The sequence below is a fragment of the Oryx dammah genome, unplaced genomic scaffold (assembly GCF_014754425.2).
Source record: "Oryx dammah isolate SB20612 unplaced genomic scaffold, SCBI_Odam_1.1 HiC_scaffold_25, whole genome shotgun sequence".
NCBI classification, from domain to species: Eukaryota; Metazoa; Chordata; class Mammalia; order Artiodactyla; family Bovidae; genus Oryx; species Oryx dammah.
In genome coordinates, this window is record NW_024070209.1 from 80,230,066 (window position 1) to 80,247,026 (window position 16,961).

The window sequence follows — 16,961 nt, forward strand, 5'->3', positions numbered from 1 at the left end:
AGGCAGTGGATCTGAGACTCCTTCTCTTGTCTGTTTTGTCAATCAGCTTGGCTGTTTTGTCAATCAGCTCCTTGGTTGGCCATCTTGAGTCAGCTCTTTCCCTGCCACAAACCTCAGCACCTCAGCGTTTGGCTTGCCGTGCGTCAGGCAAATGAGCCTGGTTTGGTTTAACACCAGCCACAAACCAGAAAGGACCATGCCCAGCCCTGTGTTTTGCAAATCGCACTCCTGCAGCTTGTACAGTGGAAGGGCTTGGAGGGAGGGTGATGAGAGGCTGCCAAGAGAATCCAGGGGACAGGAAGGGCCATGTGCTGCTGGGCGAGTCAGGGTACCCCATCTTTAATGTCTGTCCTGATCGCCACTCTTCTTGTGACACTGGGAAAATTATAAACGTTTTCTGAACTTCAGTTTTGAACAGTTCTAAAGAGAGACTGGATGGAATTTCTTTATATTTGGCATACAAAGTCTTTTGAAGTTGAGGGTTTGTGGTTCCTGGCCTTGCAGGGGGCTGGTTGGGGGGCCTCTCTGGTTACCCTGCTCTACCCCACACTCTCATCAGAGCTGACTCTACAGCAGTGAGGTGACTCTCCTGAAGCCTAAAAGGGGTCAGGTCAGTAACAGTAAAGGTGACAGGCTGACCTCACAGATAGAGGGCAGAGGCCACCAGCAGCTTTGCTTACTCAGCTAGATTCCAGGATGTCTCACTGTTCAGCTGGAGACAGAAGGAACTATTGAAAAATGCCTATTCACCAAGATAAAGACTGTGCGTTGGTGAACATTTGTACTTTTAGGCAGCATTAAAGGAAGTGAAAAGCAAAGGAGAAAAGGAAAGATATAAGCATCTGAATGCAGAGTTCCAAAGAATAGCAAGGAGAGATAAGAAAGCCTCCCTCACCTGTCAATGCAAAGAAATAGAGGAAAACAACAGAATGGGAAACACTAGAGATCTCTTCAAGAAAATTAGAGATACCAAGGGAACATTTCATGCAAAGACGGGCTTGATAAAGGACAGAAATGGTATGGACCTAACAGAAGCAGAAGATATTAAGAAGAGGTGGCAAGAATACACAGAAGAACTGGACAAAAAAGATCTTCACTACCCAGATAATCACGATGGTGTGATCACTCACCTAGAGCCAGACATCCTAGAATGGGAAGTCAAGTGGGCCTTAGAAAGCATCACTATGAACAAAGCTAGTGGAGGTGATGGAATTCCAGTGGAGCTATTTCAAATCCTGAAAGATGATGCTGTGAAAGTGCTCCACTCAATATGCCAGCAAATTTGGACAACTCAGCAGTGGCCACAGGACTGGAAAAGGTCAGTTTTCATTCCAATCCCAAAGAAAGCCAATGCCAAAGAATGCTCAAACTACCACACAATTGCACTCATCTCACAAACTAGTAAAGTAATGCTCAAAATTCTCCAAGCCAGGCTTCAGCAATACGTGAACTGTGAACTTCCAGATGTTCAAGCTGGCTTTAGAAAAGGCAGAGGAACCAGAGATCAAATTGCCAACATCTGCTAGATCATCGAAAAAGTAAGAGAGTTCCAGAAAAACATCTATTTCTGCTTTATTGACTATGCCAAAGCCTTTGACTGTGTGGATCACAATAAACTGTGGAAAATTCTGAAAGAGATGGGAATATCAGACCACCTGACCTGTCTCTTGAGAAACCTGTATGCGGGTCAAGAAGCAACAGTTAGAACTGGACATGAAACAACAGACTGGTTCCAAATAGGAAAAGGAGTACGTCAAAGCTGTATATTGTCACCCTGCTTATTTAACTTCTATGCAGAGTACATCATGAGAAACGCTGGGCTGGAAGAAGCACAAGCTGGAATCAAGATTGCTGGGAGAAATATCAATCACCTGAGATATGCAGATGACACCACCCTTATGGCAGAAAGCAAAGAAGAACTAAAGAGCCTCTTGACAAAAGTGAAAGAGGAGAGTGAAAAAGTTGGCTTAAAGCTCAACATTCAGAAAACGAAGATCATGGCATCTGGTCCCATCACTTCATGGGAAATAGATGGGAAAACAGTGGAAACAGTGTCAGACTTTATTTTGGGGGGCTCCAAAATCACTGCAGATGGTGACTGCAGCCATGAAATTAGAAGACGCTTACTTCTTGGAAGAAAAGTTATGACCAACCTAGACAGCATATTGAGAAGCAGAGACATTACTTTGCCAGCGAAGGTCTGCTTAGTCAAGACTATGGTTTTTCTAGTGGTCATGTATGGATGCGAGAGTTGGACTGTGAAGAAAGCTGAGCACCGAAGAATTGATGCTTTTGAACTGTGGTGTTGGAAAGGACTCTTGAGAGTCCCTTGGACTGCAAGGAGATCCAACCAGTCCATTCTAAAGGAGATCAGCCCTGAGTGCTCTTTGGAAGGAATGATGCTAAAGCTGAAACTCCAGTACTTTGGCCACCTCATGGGAAGAGTTGACTCATTGGAAAAGACTGTGATGCTGGGAGGGACTGAGGGCAGGAGGAGAAGGGGACGACAGAGGATGAGATGGCTGGATGGCATCACCGACTCGATGGACGTGAGTTTGAGTGAACTCTGGGAGTTGGTGATGGACATGGAGGCCTGGCGTGCTGCGATTCATGGGGTCGCAAAGAGTCGGACACAACTGAGCGACTGAACTGACTGAAGGGAAGCGTTTTCTTCCCAGCCCTTCTCCTGGGCCTTCATTACATAAACCACATCTTTGTCTGTTACTCTCCCTTGTAACCTATCAGACCTGTCTTTCTTTCTTTCATTCTTTTTCCCTGTGGAAGGAAGTGGCATATTTCCTCTGTGATTCTTTTTTGTATTTTGTCCTTGGACAACTCTCACAGGAGAGGAAGACTTTGCCTACTTTCTGACTACTTGATTACCAGAGCAGCAGCTGAGTTTAAATATGGTCTGCCAAGAATCTAAACTCCATCTACCAGGATAAAACTTCACCTTCTTGGAAAAAAGTCTACTCTGAGGTGGATTGGGGAAGGTAGAAACGGGGGCTGATGTTGGTCCATATACATCAGTTGTACCATAAAACGCTGAGGGATATTTAGTGTTTATACACGCTCCTCCCTTATCTTGAGGTGGATTTTATTTTCAGTGTGGAGTCCCTCTAGCGTGTAAATAAAATACTTCATTTCCTGCATTTAAACTATTTCCTCAAAGGCAAAATTGCTCTCACTGTAAACAAACAGTGAGAAAGTGATACACACAGCTCTCTTAAACACAGAGTGATAGCCTCCACGACCTTTCCTGATAGGAAAGTGGCTTTGACAAATCTCATTCATTTGTACTTTCCTTGGGGCTGGGGGAAGACAATGAGGAGGCGCAGGCTCAGTCCTGGGTAATAAAACGATAGAAGATGTGACTTTGAAAGCTATGGAGAATGGTGTAAAAATTTAGGAAAATGACCATCCCACTTCTGTGCAAAATGGCACCCCACTCCAGTACTCTTGCTTGGAGAATCCCATGGACGGAGGAGCCTGGTAGTCTACAGTCCATGGGGTCGCAAATAGTCGGACACGACTTCACTTTCACTTTCATGTCAATGATAAATGCATTTCTCAGTGCTTCCATATAGAAGATCTCTACACACTAAAACCAATGGCTCAGATCATCTTAGAAATGTCACAGTGATCTTATAACATGCACACCTGCCACTTTTTGTCCTTTCTACACACATGCAAAGAGAGAATTTTATAGATACCTCAAGCTCTCAGGGGGTCAGTACTGGATTCATGATAATCATGGATTCCTGACATTCACTAGTGGTCTGCACTTATTGCATTAATAAAATTAATAATTTAATAAGTACCTGCAAACCCAGCCCCCAAAGCTGTGGCTAAGACTTTGACACAATCTGTATCTAACCACGTGGCTAAACTTCGTCTCACCCTTTGCCTCTTATGCATGGGAGGCAACCATCAATTTTAATCTCGTCTTCATCACTCTCTTGCTTTCTTTTTTTGTGTGATTTTATTGCTTTTATTTGTAGTTCTATAAAATATATTTTTATCTTATCTGAGTTTAATTTAAAGTATTTTGAGACTGACTTTTAGCACTTAATGTTTCAGTGTTGCTGAAGTTTAACTGTTTGGATGATTGTGTGAGTATACCACAGTTTATTTTCCACTCTTGTTTTGATGGGCATTTGGGTTGTTTCCCAGTTTTGCTATTGTGAACGGTGCAGCATATCTTTTTTTATGCACAGGATGGTATTGCTGGAGCAAAGGCTAGGTGAGATGTTCAACTTCAGGAGAGAATGACAATGTTTAATATTTTATATGATCATGCCAACACACATACATGCATGTGGATGGTTTATATTGCTCAAATTGGTATTTGCTGCATTTAAATGATAACAGCACTATTATATATTTGGTATTTTAGTCAGAAAAAATTAAAAGAAAAACAATGCAGTTCTTCCAAAGCCTCAAATTATCCAAGTATAAAGAAAAAGGAATGTCTTAGATCATGCCAAATCTAGAGCCAATACAACTGATAAACTCAGAAAAACTGAACAACATTACTGCAGAACAAATCCTTTCATGAAATGGTTTTATCTAATGTCCATGGCTTCTGTGGTGGCTCAGTGGTAAAGACTCTGCCTGCCAATGCGGGAGACACAGGTTGGATCCCTGGGTTGGGAAGATCCCCTAGAGAAGGAAATGGCAACCCCCTCCAGTATTCTTGCCTGGGAAATCCCAAGGACAGAGGAGCCTAGCAGGCAACAGTCCATGGGGTTGCAAAAAAGTTGGACCTGATTTAGTCACTAAACAACAATGGGGGAATTTTAACTTCTAAACAGTAGAAAATGCTGGGGAGAATTCATATTTTAGAACTTGATACAATGATAGAAGACCATCCATGCTGACCTTAATATACATCAGAACTCCCTACTTCCCTTTAAATTCAAAGCTTTGGGGATCTATATACTTTTCTTATCTGCAAATAAAGGAACCTTTGTTGCAAAAGCCCTCCCATGCACTTCTTCTTTAACTGAGGTGTGCTGTGCTGGGCTTAGTCACTTAGTCATGTCCGACTCTTTGCGACCCCATGGACTGCAGCCCGCCAGGCTCCTCTGTCCATGGGGATCCTCCAGGCAAGAATACTGGAGTGGGTTGCCATGCCCTCCTCCAGGGGATCTTCTGAGCCCAGAAATCAAACTGGGGTCTCCTGCATTGCAAGCAGACTCTTTACCAGCTAAGCTACCAGGGAAGCTGGAGAAACGTGTAGATACCTTTAACAAGCAAACGATGCAAAACGATGCTTGTCCATAATCATCAAGAAACACTATTATCTGGGATTTTTACTCTTCTTTACCAGATACTGTCAAAGTCTGAACTCTGTTTGGTGTTTTGATTGAACAATTACTCTTCCTGTTCAGAAAGTGCTTATCTCTGGAACAAAACACATTCCTTTACATTTTTAAAAAAATGACCATTTTCCTTTGGGGGTGGAAAACCACCAGAGTTGAAACAAACTGGCTACTTGGAGTTATAATTCCATGTGAAGCTATAGTTGATGAAGACAAGGTTTTCGGGGCCTGAAAAATTTTTTAAAAGGTTGAAAAACAACTTACCTTCACGTAGAGTTGCTGAAATTCCTCGAGATTCAGTCTCCCGCTTGGACAGTCCTTGAGAAACCCTTTGTACCACTGCTTGAGTTCATGCTCATTAAACTCTGTGCTCTTCACCAGGTCCTCCATCACTTCAGGGGCCAGTTTGCTATTCTGCTTCCCCATTCTGCCTGAAGAAAAGCAAATTAATGCAATTAGTGCTGTGGCTGTGATCATTTCAAGCTTGATTAGGAGCCAAGCTAGAGTTCTGAGCAGTCCCTTGGTTGGCAGTCCCTCCAGTGTGTCTGATCAGTTTCCCCAAGTCTGTTTCCTTCTATTTGATATTCTAGAAAAGAGAGGGCATGAAAAAGATTTCTCAAAAGGCAATTGACTTCATCTTCCTTCATCACGTGTCATCTTTTACACACATTGACTCCCACAAGGAGAGCCAATCACATCTCCTTTTATGCTATTCAGGTAAAGTATATGGAAACTGTTTATAATCTCATTTTATGAATTATGATTCCTTAGCACTTACTGCCCAGATACCTAATTCTCCATTTAGTTTGCAGGGTTACTAAGTGGGGCTATTGACAAGAACAGTAAGAAGGCTTTATAGGCAAATCATCAAAAAACGGCTTTGAAAACATGACCAGCAATGGTGGTGGTTCTAATTCTAAAGTTTCTGCTGTTTTTTCTTTTTCAAATGGAAACAGCTCATTTTTACTGGTCACATTAGCTCTCTATTTCTCTTCTCATTTTCAGAGCCTTCCTACAACATTGCCTTCAGTGTTGACAACCTCTGGATGGCTTTTTTTTTTTTAAGATTGGTTAGTGAATTTCAGTTGGTATAATTTCATTCTTTTATTACTACTGCTAGTAAGTAAAATTAATAGTGCATAAAATAAAATATAAAATATATCAATCATGTGCCAGATTGTGTGACCAACGTCACTCTCAAGTGTAGGTGGGCAGAGCAAAGGTTTAGAGTTATCCCTGATTTGGCCATTTATCTTGTGTGCTGCTGAGAGAAATATTAATTATCTGCTTTATTTTCAATTTCTTTCCCAAAAAAGCACACAGTAAAAAAAAAAAAAAAAAACACACACACACAAAAAAACTCTTTCAGATTTACTGTGATGGCTAATTAAGAAATAAGTAGGTAAACAAAGACCAAAAATTATTCCAAAATTAGTGAAGGAAAATTAAAGATGATTTAAATTTTTCCCCTTTAATAATGTTGTTTTGTAACAAAAAGGAATGAAAACAAATTAACCACACAGTGATTTAAAAATCAAGTTAGACTTGAAAATAAGAGGGGTCACCAGAACAAGAAAGGTATCACAAGATCTTTAAAGTCCTGTTAGAGGAGATAAGAGGTTTAGAAGAATTTACCTAAGCAGATCTAGCCCTTTGATGTGCTGGATACAAATTCTCTACCAGGCCTTCAGCAGGCCTACACTTGCAATAGCCCAAGAGGGGTAATCTTACCTCATACCTTGTTATTATTTTTTTTACCTTCTTCTAAAACAGATTCCACACCTATTGTCAGTAGCCTGCCCTAACACTGCACAATTCTTTCACTGCAATGAAACCAAACCACTCTTGCTGCTTTCAGATTTCCTCTTGGGAAGAATACAACACGGTAAAAAAATGCTGTTAAGATGACCATTTACTTTCAAATGCTTCTGTTTGAGAAAAGGACCTGAGGATCAGCAACAATGACCTCCGGAGTTTCTCTACTTATTTTTGCTCTTAATTTCAAGTTCCAAGTCTCTTATTAGCAACTGTCTCTTAATTGTAAGTTTCTGTGGGATTCCACAGCTGGATATGGAAATCAAGTGGGTACTCAGGTGTCAGATTTAATTAATCTGGGTAAGAAAACTGTAATTCATGGTTTTCTTGATAATCAAAAGATGTTACCCAACCTTTCAGTACTTCTCTTTGCTCTTTTCAGTAGAGAAATACAAATTGTCATTTTTGAACTAGAATCTCACCTAATAATAGCTACTGAACCCTGACAGTGGCTGGGGGTAGAGAGTATGTTGAACACTTCATAAACTTGACCTCTACCCCCATGACAACTGAACAAGTGATTAGAGTGGCTTTCTTGTATAAGTGATACAACCAGAGCTAGAATTTGAACCTGGAACTGTAAGGAAGATATCAGTGCACAACTACCAAGAGAAAGGTGGTTGGAAGATATTTCAGAAGGAACAGGAGCAGAAATAGGAAGGTGTGAGATGCTGAATCAGTGTCCTTTGGTGCTGAAAGAAGGGATGAGAGAGCAACCACTTTGCCAGGCTCTTGTTTGGAAAAGCCTGTTAGATTTGCCAAAACCACAATTTCAGAAGTGAGTTTATGTGAATGATGGGAAAATGGATTAAGCGTTATTAAAAACCTCCCTTCCCAAGGGCCATTAGAAGGTCAACAGTGTATCAGCTTCTCTCTTGAGCAAGGAAACTTGGATTCTCCAAGGATCACTGTGATGCCTTAAACTGTTCAGTTGACCCAGGAGAGGAAGGCCTCTTACACATAAGGGCAACACCATTAGCACCATGAATCACAGTTTTGTCAGTATCATCACTCAGGTGTGCCAGGAAATGAGTGAATCACATAGAAAATCAAGTTCTGGCCTGGATCTGCGCAGCGTGCCACTGCCCTTCTTAGGTTTTGCCTGGATTAGTAATCCTCACTGGGTTCTCTAACTGTAGCCTGGCTTCTGCATGGCTCCTTGACAGCATTTCTGAAATGCAAACCTCAACATTTGATCTTCTCCCTAAAACCCTCAGCAGCTCTCCACTGCCTACAGGATGTAGCCCCGGCTTGCTGGCATGGCACAGTCCTGCCTATTCATCAACTCATTTTCTGCCAACCTGTCTTTTCATTTCACACGCCAGCAATAATCAACTGTTATAGGTCCCAGGACTTGCATGCTTCCACACATTCATGCTTGGCATGTGCTGTTTCTTTTCCTGGAATATCGTCCTCCTTTGTTTGCTCAGCATACTTCTTTAAGTAGTCTCAGTTTCATATACCTCCTCGTCTGTGAAATCTTTGTGGACTTTCCAAAGCTTTCCAAAGGACTTTCTTTTGTCCTAGGCATCTCCCTTCCCTTATAAAATCTTCCATGATCATGATTTCTCTACTGGATTGTTAGTTGCTTGAGAGGACTGCTTTTTTTTTTTTTTTTTTTTTATCTTTGCAGCCTGGTACCTCATACTAGATGCTCAACAAATACTTTTTGAGGGAATGAATGAAGGATACATGAGCCACTATAAAGGAGCTGGTCACTGGTCTTCATTAAGTTATGGGATTTGGTATGTTTCTTTCTGGGAAAATCAGCCTCATCATAATTATACATGAGGAAAGTTAGTGCAACCATAAGTATAAATATAGGGTGCAGATGGCAGATGGGAGGAATATTTCATTTAATGTATAGAAAACAGCTTGCCCTTCTAAGAGATTGTTTCCTTGTCTGTCTTCATCATTACATTCTACCTAGCTTGAAGTCAGGGCCTGTGCCTTTGTCTTAGCATCCTCAGTATTAGAAACAAAGGTGGTGCTTAGTTATATGGTTTTCCCAGTAGTCATGTTTGGATGTGAGAGTTGGACCATAAACAAGGCTGAGCATCAAAGAATTGATGCTTTCGAATTGTGGTCCTGGAGAAGAATCTTAAGAGTCCTTTGGACTGCAAGGAGATCCAACTAGTCAATACTAGAGGAAATCAATCCTGAATATTCATTGGAAGGACTGATGCTGAAGCTGAAGCTCCGATACTTTGGCCACATGACACAAAGAGCTGACTTATTGGAAAATACCCTGACGCTGGGAAAGATTGAAGGCAAAAGGAGAACGGGGTAGCAGAGGATGAGATGGTTAGAGAGCATCACCAACTCAATGGGCATTAGTTTGAGCAAACTCCAGGAGATAGTGAGGTCAGGGAAGCATGGTGAGCTGCAGTTCACGGGGTCTGAAAGTGTTGGACATGACTTAGCCACTGAACAACAACCATACTGGAGTTGCAATGATGAGGGCCAAGTAGTTGTCATTATGAGACTGGGATGAAGGAAGGGTAAAAATGACAGTAAAGCTTAATATGTTCCCTAAAGCTTCCATGACATAATGGGGAGTTATTTATCCTCGCCCTGTTTCTAGTTAAATCTGTGATCTTGGGCAAGATCCTTTCCTCCTCTGTTGCTCAGTTCTCCACCTGAAAAATGAGTGAGTTGGACAAGATAATCTTTAAGGTCCTTTTAACCCCACCGTTCACTGATTGCAACATAAGTTTTTGAAGTACGAAAATACGAGTCACAGACTTCCATGTGGCTTGTCTCTAAGGAGTCAGGGCATGTTGGCTCTGTGGATTCTTTCCCTGAAAGCCAGTCGGTATTTGATAGTCTGTTACTTAAGAAGGGAGGGAACAGAAACAGGAGAGTATTATTTTTAGGCTAGGGCTCCAGGCTATAAGATAAAGGGCAGCCCAGCCCCAAATCAAATCACTCCTCATGGTTTGAGTTATCATAGAGAGAGATTCAGCGCTAGGCACAAAATGGGACTGGTGGAAGGTGGAAGGGTTCTGATGGGCAAGAGAAGAGCACCAGGAACAGATCCGTGGGCGAGGTACCAAAGTGCAAATGATAACCAGAAAAGACCACATTTTTATACACTACAGCTTGCAAAAGGCTTTTGTGTAACAATATTTACCCATATAACAATGCTGTTAGGAAGAGATAATTATCGTCCCTTTTATTAGTGAGGAGTTTGAAGCTCCTCAGAAAGATGAAGTAATTTACCTTAGCTCCACAGCTAGTAGAAATCTTGAAAAGTGAAAGTCGCTCCATCCTGTCTGACTCTTTGCAACCCCATGGACTATACAGTCCATGGAATTCTCCAGGCCAGAACACAGCCTTTCCCTTCTCCAAAAGATGTTCCCAACCCAGGGATCAAACCCAGGTCTCCCACATTGCAGGTGGATTCTTTACCAGCTGAGCCATAAGTACAGAGTAAATGGGTTGTCTCAAACCCCACTGATTTCCAGACTGTCATCTCTTACCTGGATACTGCAACCACCTCTTAATTGGTCTTCCTGTCTTGCGTTTGGCCACTTCTCATCCATTTCCTACCCTGTCTGGATAACAGGTTTCTAGCACAGAAGAGGCGACACATGTAAGAATGTTCTAAGGAGAAAACTAGGAAACTTCCTAGAAGGGGGAAGAGACCCCCCAGAAGGCCTGAGAAGCTCCCATGAGCATCTTTCCTCCACAGACCCTTTCGGTCTTGCAGAGGATTCAAATTAAATATATTTTTGTATGGTGTGTGTGTGTATTGCCCTGAACCTGTCCCCTGCCTACTCTGACATCTAAGCCTAGCTTCTCAGGTCACACCAAGGCTTGCTGTGTGCATTGAGGCACCCAGAATAGCATGCCTGGCTTCTCCCAGGAACCTGGCCATCAGCCTGGCTGAGTCTTGGTGAGGCTCATGTAAAGACTGGGGGGGCTGCGATGGGGATGGTGCCACCTCGCATGCAGGTGGACAGCAGGATGAGCACCATTGATAGGGAAATAGTCCTGGAAATAGAGTTCAGATTGGAGGACGAAAGATCTTTAGGGGCTCAGGTGGGAGGCCTAAGGAACATACAACAGTGCCTGGTATGGAAGGAGTCTTGAATGGAGTTAAGGTGGTTCTAGCGTCAGGTTACCTGGGCCAGATCTGAATGAGTAAAAAGTGAATGAGTGGCACAAGATAATCTTTAAGGTCCTTCCAACCCCACTGATCCCTGATTTGCAACCTAAGTGTGGTAAGTACAAAAATACAAGTTAAAGACTTCTAATTGGCTTGCCTCCAAAGGCTACATCCGGCTTTCTTTCTGGGCCATGGGATCCTTACCTGAACATGGAAATAATTGGAGGAGCCTGGCTTTGCTCACGCTTAAACTTCTGCCTGGATTCCCCTTTCTTGTTCTTACCACCTGCCCAAATCTTACTCCTTCTGCAAGGCTCAGTTTCCATGCTGTCTTTTCTGTGGCACGTCTCTACAAATTCTCTCCTCCTTGTCCCTAAAGGCATGGATTTGTACCAGTAATGACTAATGGTCTGGTTAACTGAGGCAGATAGAAACTCTCTGGGCAACTCAGTTCAGTGGACATTATGGGCATCATCTGTGAAAAAGGCCCTGTGCTGGGCACAGTGGAATGTAAAAAAGATGACATGGTTCCAGCCTTGAAGGGCTCAGAACTGGATGAAATAGACACCTCTTAGAATGTGGGGCTTGATGAGATGAATGGTCACAGCTGAAAGCCAGGGAGCACAAGGGCCAGAGAGACAAATTCCCATCAGGCAATTTTACCTGTGACTGGTCCCCAGGTGAAAATTCTTAGGCAATGTGTCCTTAAGTTGCCTACGTACAAGAATCATCCTTGGTTATTTTATTACAAATACAGCTTCAAGAGACCCTCACTTAGAAGGAAGCTTATACTTTGAACAAGCAACTCAGGTAAATATGATTCTCAGTCAATTTGGGAATCACTGATGAAAAATATGACGAAAATCAAGGTAGAAAATCCCCACAGCAGCACAGACATAACCCCGCTGTCTCTAATCCCTCACGCCTTCCATCTGGCATCCTTGATGTGGTTTCAAGATCGAGGGACTAGCATTAAGGTTTTAAAAATCACACAACCAGGGAAGATCAAAGCTTGTAAAGACTTGCCTCTGGGTTATTCTGTTTTAAGCTCCCTGGTTGTAGGTTGGTGCATTTAAAGTTCCTCCAGGATCACATGGACAACTGATGGCATGGCCAGGATGAGAATCCCAATTCTCCCAACCTAACTGGGTGCCCCTACCCTCTCAGCCCAGCAGCACACTGTCCTCATGCCAAACACGCACAGTCCGTCAGCCAGGAGGCATGTTTTTCTCCGTGCCAGGATGTTGAAACAATCCCCATCACCACCCCTCTTGGATCCCATAAACAAATGACATTAGGTTGCTAGTTTCCAGAGGCTGTTAAAACAACCCTGAAGACTAAGCCTCAAAGTTTCCCAGTATACTGTGTGGGGTTTTCTTTTCTAACAAAGGCAAATGTGTCCTTCTGGCTCTTTCTGTTCTTCTCATCTTCATCTCCTGAAAGCCAAGTACTTACAAGTCCCCAGCAGCATTTCCCAGGGGATGAGGAGAGTGCTGATCATAGGCTGGCATTTCACGCCACCTCTGGGGACCAGAGCAGCTTCAGAAAGGGAGAGACAGGCTTTCTCAGGGCATTCTCTGCTGACCTTACCTCTAACTGGGAACCTCCTGGGATGACAGCAGAAGTCCTAGCCCACAAGCATGAAACAGGCAGGGGGCAGAGATTACATCCTTGAGGACTCAAGATAAGGCAAGAGTACTTATTTGATTTGTCATAAATGAGGAAAAACATTTTGATGGTAACTGTTAGGGCAAGTGACAAGAGTTCTATTTCAGAAAGAATAATAAATGTGCACACGAACGGGAAAGCACAAGAGGGCCCCAGGGATCCACCGTCTGATTCAATCCCTTTGCTTTCTAGAGGTAGGCGGGAGGTCAGGGGACTTCAACTCCGGGACTACAGCAAGTTAGTAACAGGCTCTAGCAGCGCCCTGGCTACCGAGCCTTGGCAATAAGATTTGAGGCTGCTGCAATGTCCAGGCCTGTGATCCTCGGGCACTGAGATGGGCCAAGGGTTCTAGGCCCTGCAGGATTGGGAAGAGCCGTCCCATGACCGAGGTGTGGAGAGTGGCCTCCTCCCCAGGCCCGTGTCTGCTGCCCCCAGTCAACTTACCGCCTGAGTTGTCCTTCTACAACTGAGGGTCTGAGAACTGCAGGGGCACTGGAGAACCAGCTGGATGGGACAACCCACCCTGACCCCAGGACAGGAGCTGCCAGTGGACATTAGCCCTTGGAGCTGACTAGGTGGTTCCAATCTGAACCCATCTGGTAACTAGGTGGCCAGGCGCTCAGGGACTCTGATCTGTGAGGAATCAAGTGGCCTTATAAGTCCTTAAGGGTCACATTCAACTGCCATCTTCCTCCTCGTGTTCTCCGCACAGAGAACAGTTCCTGAACACTTGGAAATGCCACGTAGACAGAAGCCACACTCCGTGACCAGGTGCTGGGCTATGACCTTGGGAAAGTTTCTACTCAGACCCAGTTTCCCCTTCGACCTCATTTTGTGGGTTCCCTACTCTTTCTGTCATGCCACATGCCTCTTTTATTTTGCGCTTGGACTTAGTTTAGTGTTGGGGGGCAGAGAATGTGTGCTGGAGTCAGACCCGGGATCAAATGAAGCTCCTGCTGCACACAAGGTGTGTGACTTTTGACAAGTTACTTGCCCGCTAGAGCCTCGGTTTCCTCATTTGTCAAATGGGAATGATGACATTGGTTCACTGAGCTGTTAGAATTAATGAGATAACACGCTGAATTCCTTCCACCAGTGCCTTGCACACACCAGGCGTTCAACAAACAGTAGCTATTATTACCCTCAGCATAGGATCCAGGAAACTGGGCTATTCCAGAAGAGGCAGAGGCCAACACTTCAGGATTCAGATCTAGACACCAAGGTGTCATTTCAACCTTGACGCCTACACCAGGCCTGGTGTGCGTAAACAGAAGTAAGTGCATGCGTGCATGCATGCATGTGTGCTAAGTTTCTTCAGTCATGTCTGACTCTTTGCAACCCTATGGACTGTAGCCCACAAGGCTCCTCTGTCCATGGGATTTCCCAGGTAATTATGCTGGAGTGGGTTGCCACCTCCTTCGCTAGAGGGTCTTCCAGATCCAGGGATTGAACCCACATCTTTTTAAGTCTCCTAAATTGGCAGGTGGGTTCTTGACCACAAGTGCCTCCAAATGGAAGCACACACGTAGTCACACACGGAGAATTTTTCTGTGGTCCTATTTCCTCTGCTTCTTTCCTGTTAGTAAAAGTGCTTCATACCCAACCTGACAGAGGAAAGTCATCTGAGGATTCCACAGTCCTGACAAAGCCTCAACTGTTGCGTGAAGCTTCCATCCAATTCCTCGCTCACCCACTGAACAGAACGTGAGCTGATTAATAGCTGGTAACCGTTAATCTGGGAGTCGTTCAAGCCACCGCCCACTTTTCTGAGTCTTATTTTTCACTTCCCCCTGGGTCTTGCCTCTGACCATGCTATGTGTTTCTAAACAGCGATTTCTGTGAAAGGAAATGGGCTGCCTCTGGCAGTGTCAGAGCCTCGCTTAGTCCTGTGAGGTCACAGAGGAAATGCTTTCATTAATAATCACCCCCTTCTGTCCAACAGATTGTGTTCCAGGTTGTGCTGCCAAGACCCAGTGGGGAAGAACCATGGCCCTTATCTCCGAACGGCAGGGAGCTGAGAGAGAAGTACAGACTGGGGGCACTGATGTCATCCGCACATCCTTAGGCACAGGGCTAGGAGCAGCCTGGAGCATCAGTGGTGCAAGCCCCTCCTTGCCTGCAGAGTAAGGAGATACCCCAAGGGGCGAGGGATGCATCCAAGTGTCTACCAGTCGTGGCAGAGACCTGCAAGTCTTCTGACTCTTCAGTTGGTGGCCTTTCCCCTCTGAGAACAATTTGCTCTTACCGTGTTCCTGAACTGTTATCTCTACAGTATTTCTAAAATTACTTTAACTCATGTTGGTGGGCCTTAAATACAGAGAACTTGGAAATTCTCAGATAAACGTGACTTGATAGAAGTAAAATGCTCTATTTAAAGGATGTGTGCATGCGTGCCAACTCGATTCGCTCATGTCCAACTCTTTGCGATCCCATGGACTATACAGCCCACCAGGCTCCTCTGTCCATGGGATCCTCCAGGCAAGAATACTGGAGTGGGTTGCCATGCCCTTCTCTAGGGGATCTTTCTGACCCAGGGATCAAATCCACGTCTGTTATTTTTCCTACACTGGCAGGCGGCTTCTTTGTCACTAGTGCCACCCGGAAGTCCATTTGAAGGATGTGCTCAGTCGTGGTTGACTATTTGCAACCCTGTAGAATATAGCCCTCCCGGAGAAGGTGATCGCACCCCACTCCAGTACTCTTGCCTGGAAAATCCCTTGGTTGGAGGAGCCTGGTAGGCTGCAGTCCATGGGGTCGAGAAGAGTCAGACATGACTGAGTGACTTCATTTTCACTTTTCACTTTCCTGCATTGGAGAAGGAAATGGCAACCCACTCCAGTGTTCTTGCCTGGAGAATCCCAGGGAGCCTGGTGGGCTGCCGTCTATGGGGTCGCATGGGGTCGCACAGAATCAGACACGACTGAAGTGACTTAACAGCAGCAGCAGCAGCAGACTATAGCCCTCCAGGCTCCTCTGTCCATGGAATTTTCCAGGCAAGGATACTGGAGTGGCTTGCCATTTCCTATTCTACATTTGAAGGATATATGATACTAAAATTTAATTTGTTCATTTATTTAACAAAGTTTTATTCAATATTAACATATATTAGAAAGGTAAACATCTTCAAGCTGGTCTCAGAAAAGGAAGAAGAACCAGAGATCAAATTGCCAGCATCTGCTGGATCATCAAAAAAGCAAGAGAGCTCCAGAAAAACATCTATTTCTGCTTTATTCACTATGCCAAAGCCTTTGACTGTGTGAATCACAAGAAACTGTGGACAATTCTGAAGAAGATGGGAATACCAGACCACCTAACCTGCCTCTTGAGAAACCTCTATGCAGGTCAAGAAGCAACAGTTAGAAATGGACATGGAACAACAGACTGGTTCCAAATAGGAAAAGGAGTACAGCAAGGCTGTATATTGTCACCCTGCTTATTTAACTTATATGCAGAGTACATCATGAGAAATGCTGGGCTGGCAGAAGCACAAGCTGGAATCAAGATTGCCAGGAGAAATATCAATAACCTCAGATATGCAGATGACACCACCCTTAATGGCAGAAAGCGAAGAAGAACTAAAGAGCCTCTTGATGAAAGTGAAAGAGGAGAGTGAAAAAGTTGGCTTAAAGCTCAACATTCAGAAAACGAAGATCATGGCATCCAGTCCCATCACTTCATGGGAAATAGATGGGAAAACAGTGGAAACAGTGGCTGACTCTATTTTTGGGGCTCCAAAATCACTGCAGATGGTGATTGCAGCCATGAAATTAAAAGACGCTTACTCCTTGGAAGGAAAGTTATGACCAACCTAGACAGCATATTAAAAAGCAGAGAAATTACTTTGTCAAAAAAGTCCATCTAGTCAAGGCTATGGTTTTTCCAGTAGTCATGTATGGATATGAGATTTGAACTAAAAAGAAAGCTGAGTGCTGAAGAATTGATGCTTTTGAACTGTGGTATTGGAGAAGACTCTTGAGAGTCCCTTGGACTACAAGGAGATCCAACCAGTCCATCCTAAAGGAGATTGGTCCAGGGTGTTCATT

At 43.9% G+C, this 16,961-nt stretch overlaps 1 protein-coding gene across 1 annotated transcript in view; it reads right to left on the bottom strand.

Moving 5' to 3' along the window:
* VSNL1 (visinin like 1) overlaps positions 1-16,961 on the bottom strand; it is a 126,219-nt gene that overhangs the window by 67,004 nt on the left and 42,254 nt on the right. The window contains exon 2 of the mRNA XM_040225016.1: positions 5,589-5,755. Coding sequence (XP_040080950.1) covers positions 5,589-5,750 — 162 coding nt within the window. The 5' untranslated portion in view covers positions 5,751-5,755. The remainder of the gene's footprint in view (positions 1-5,588; positions 5,756-16,961) is intronic.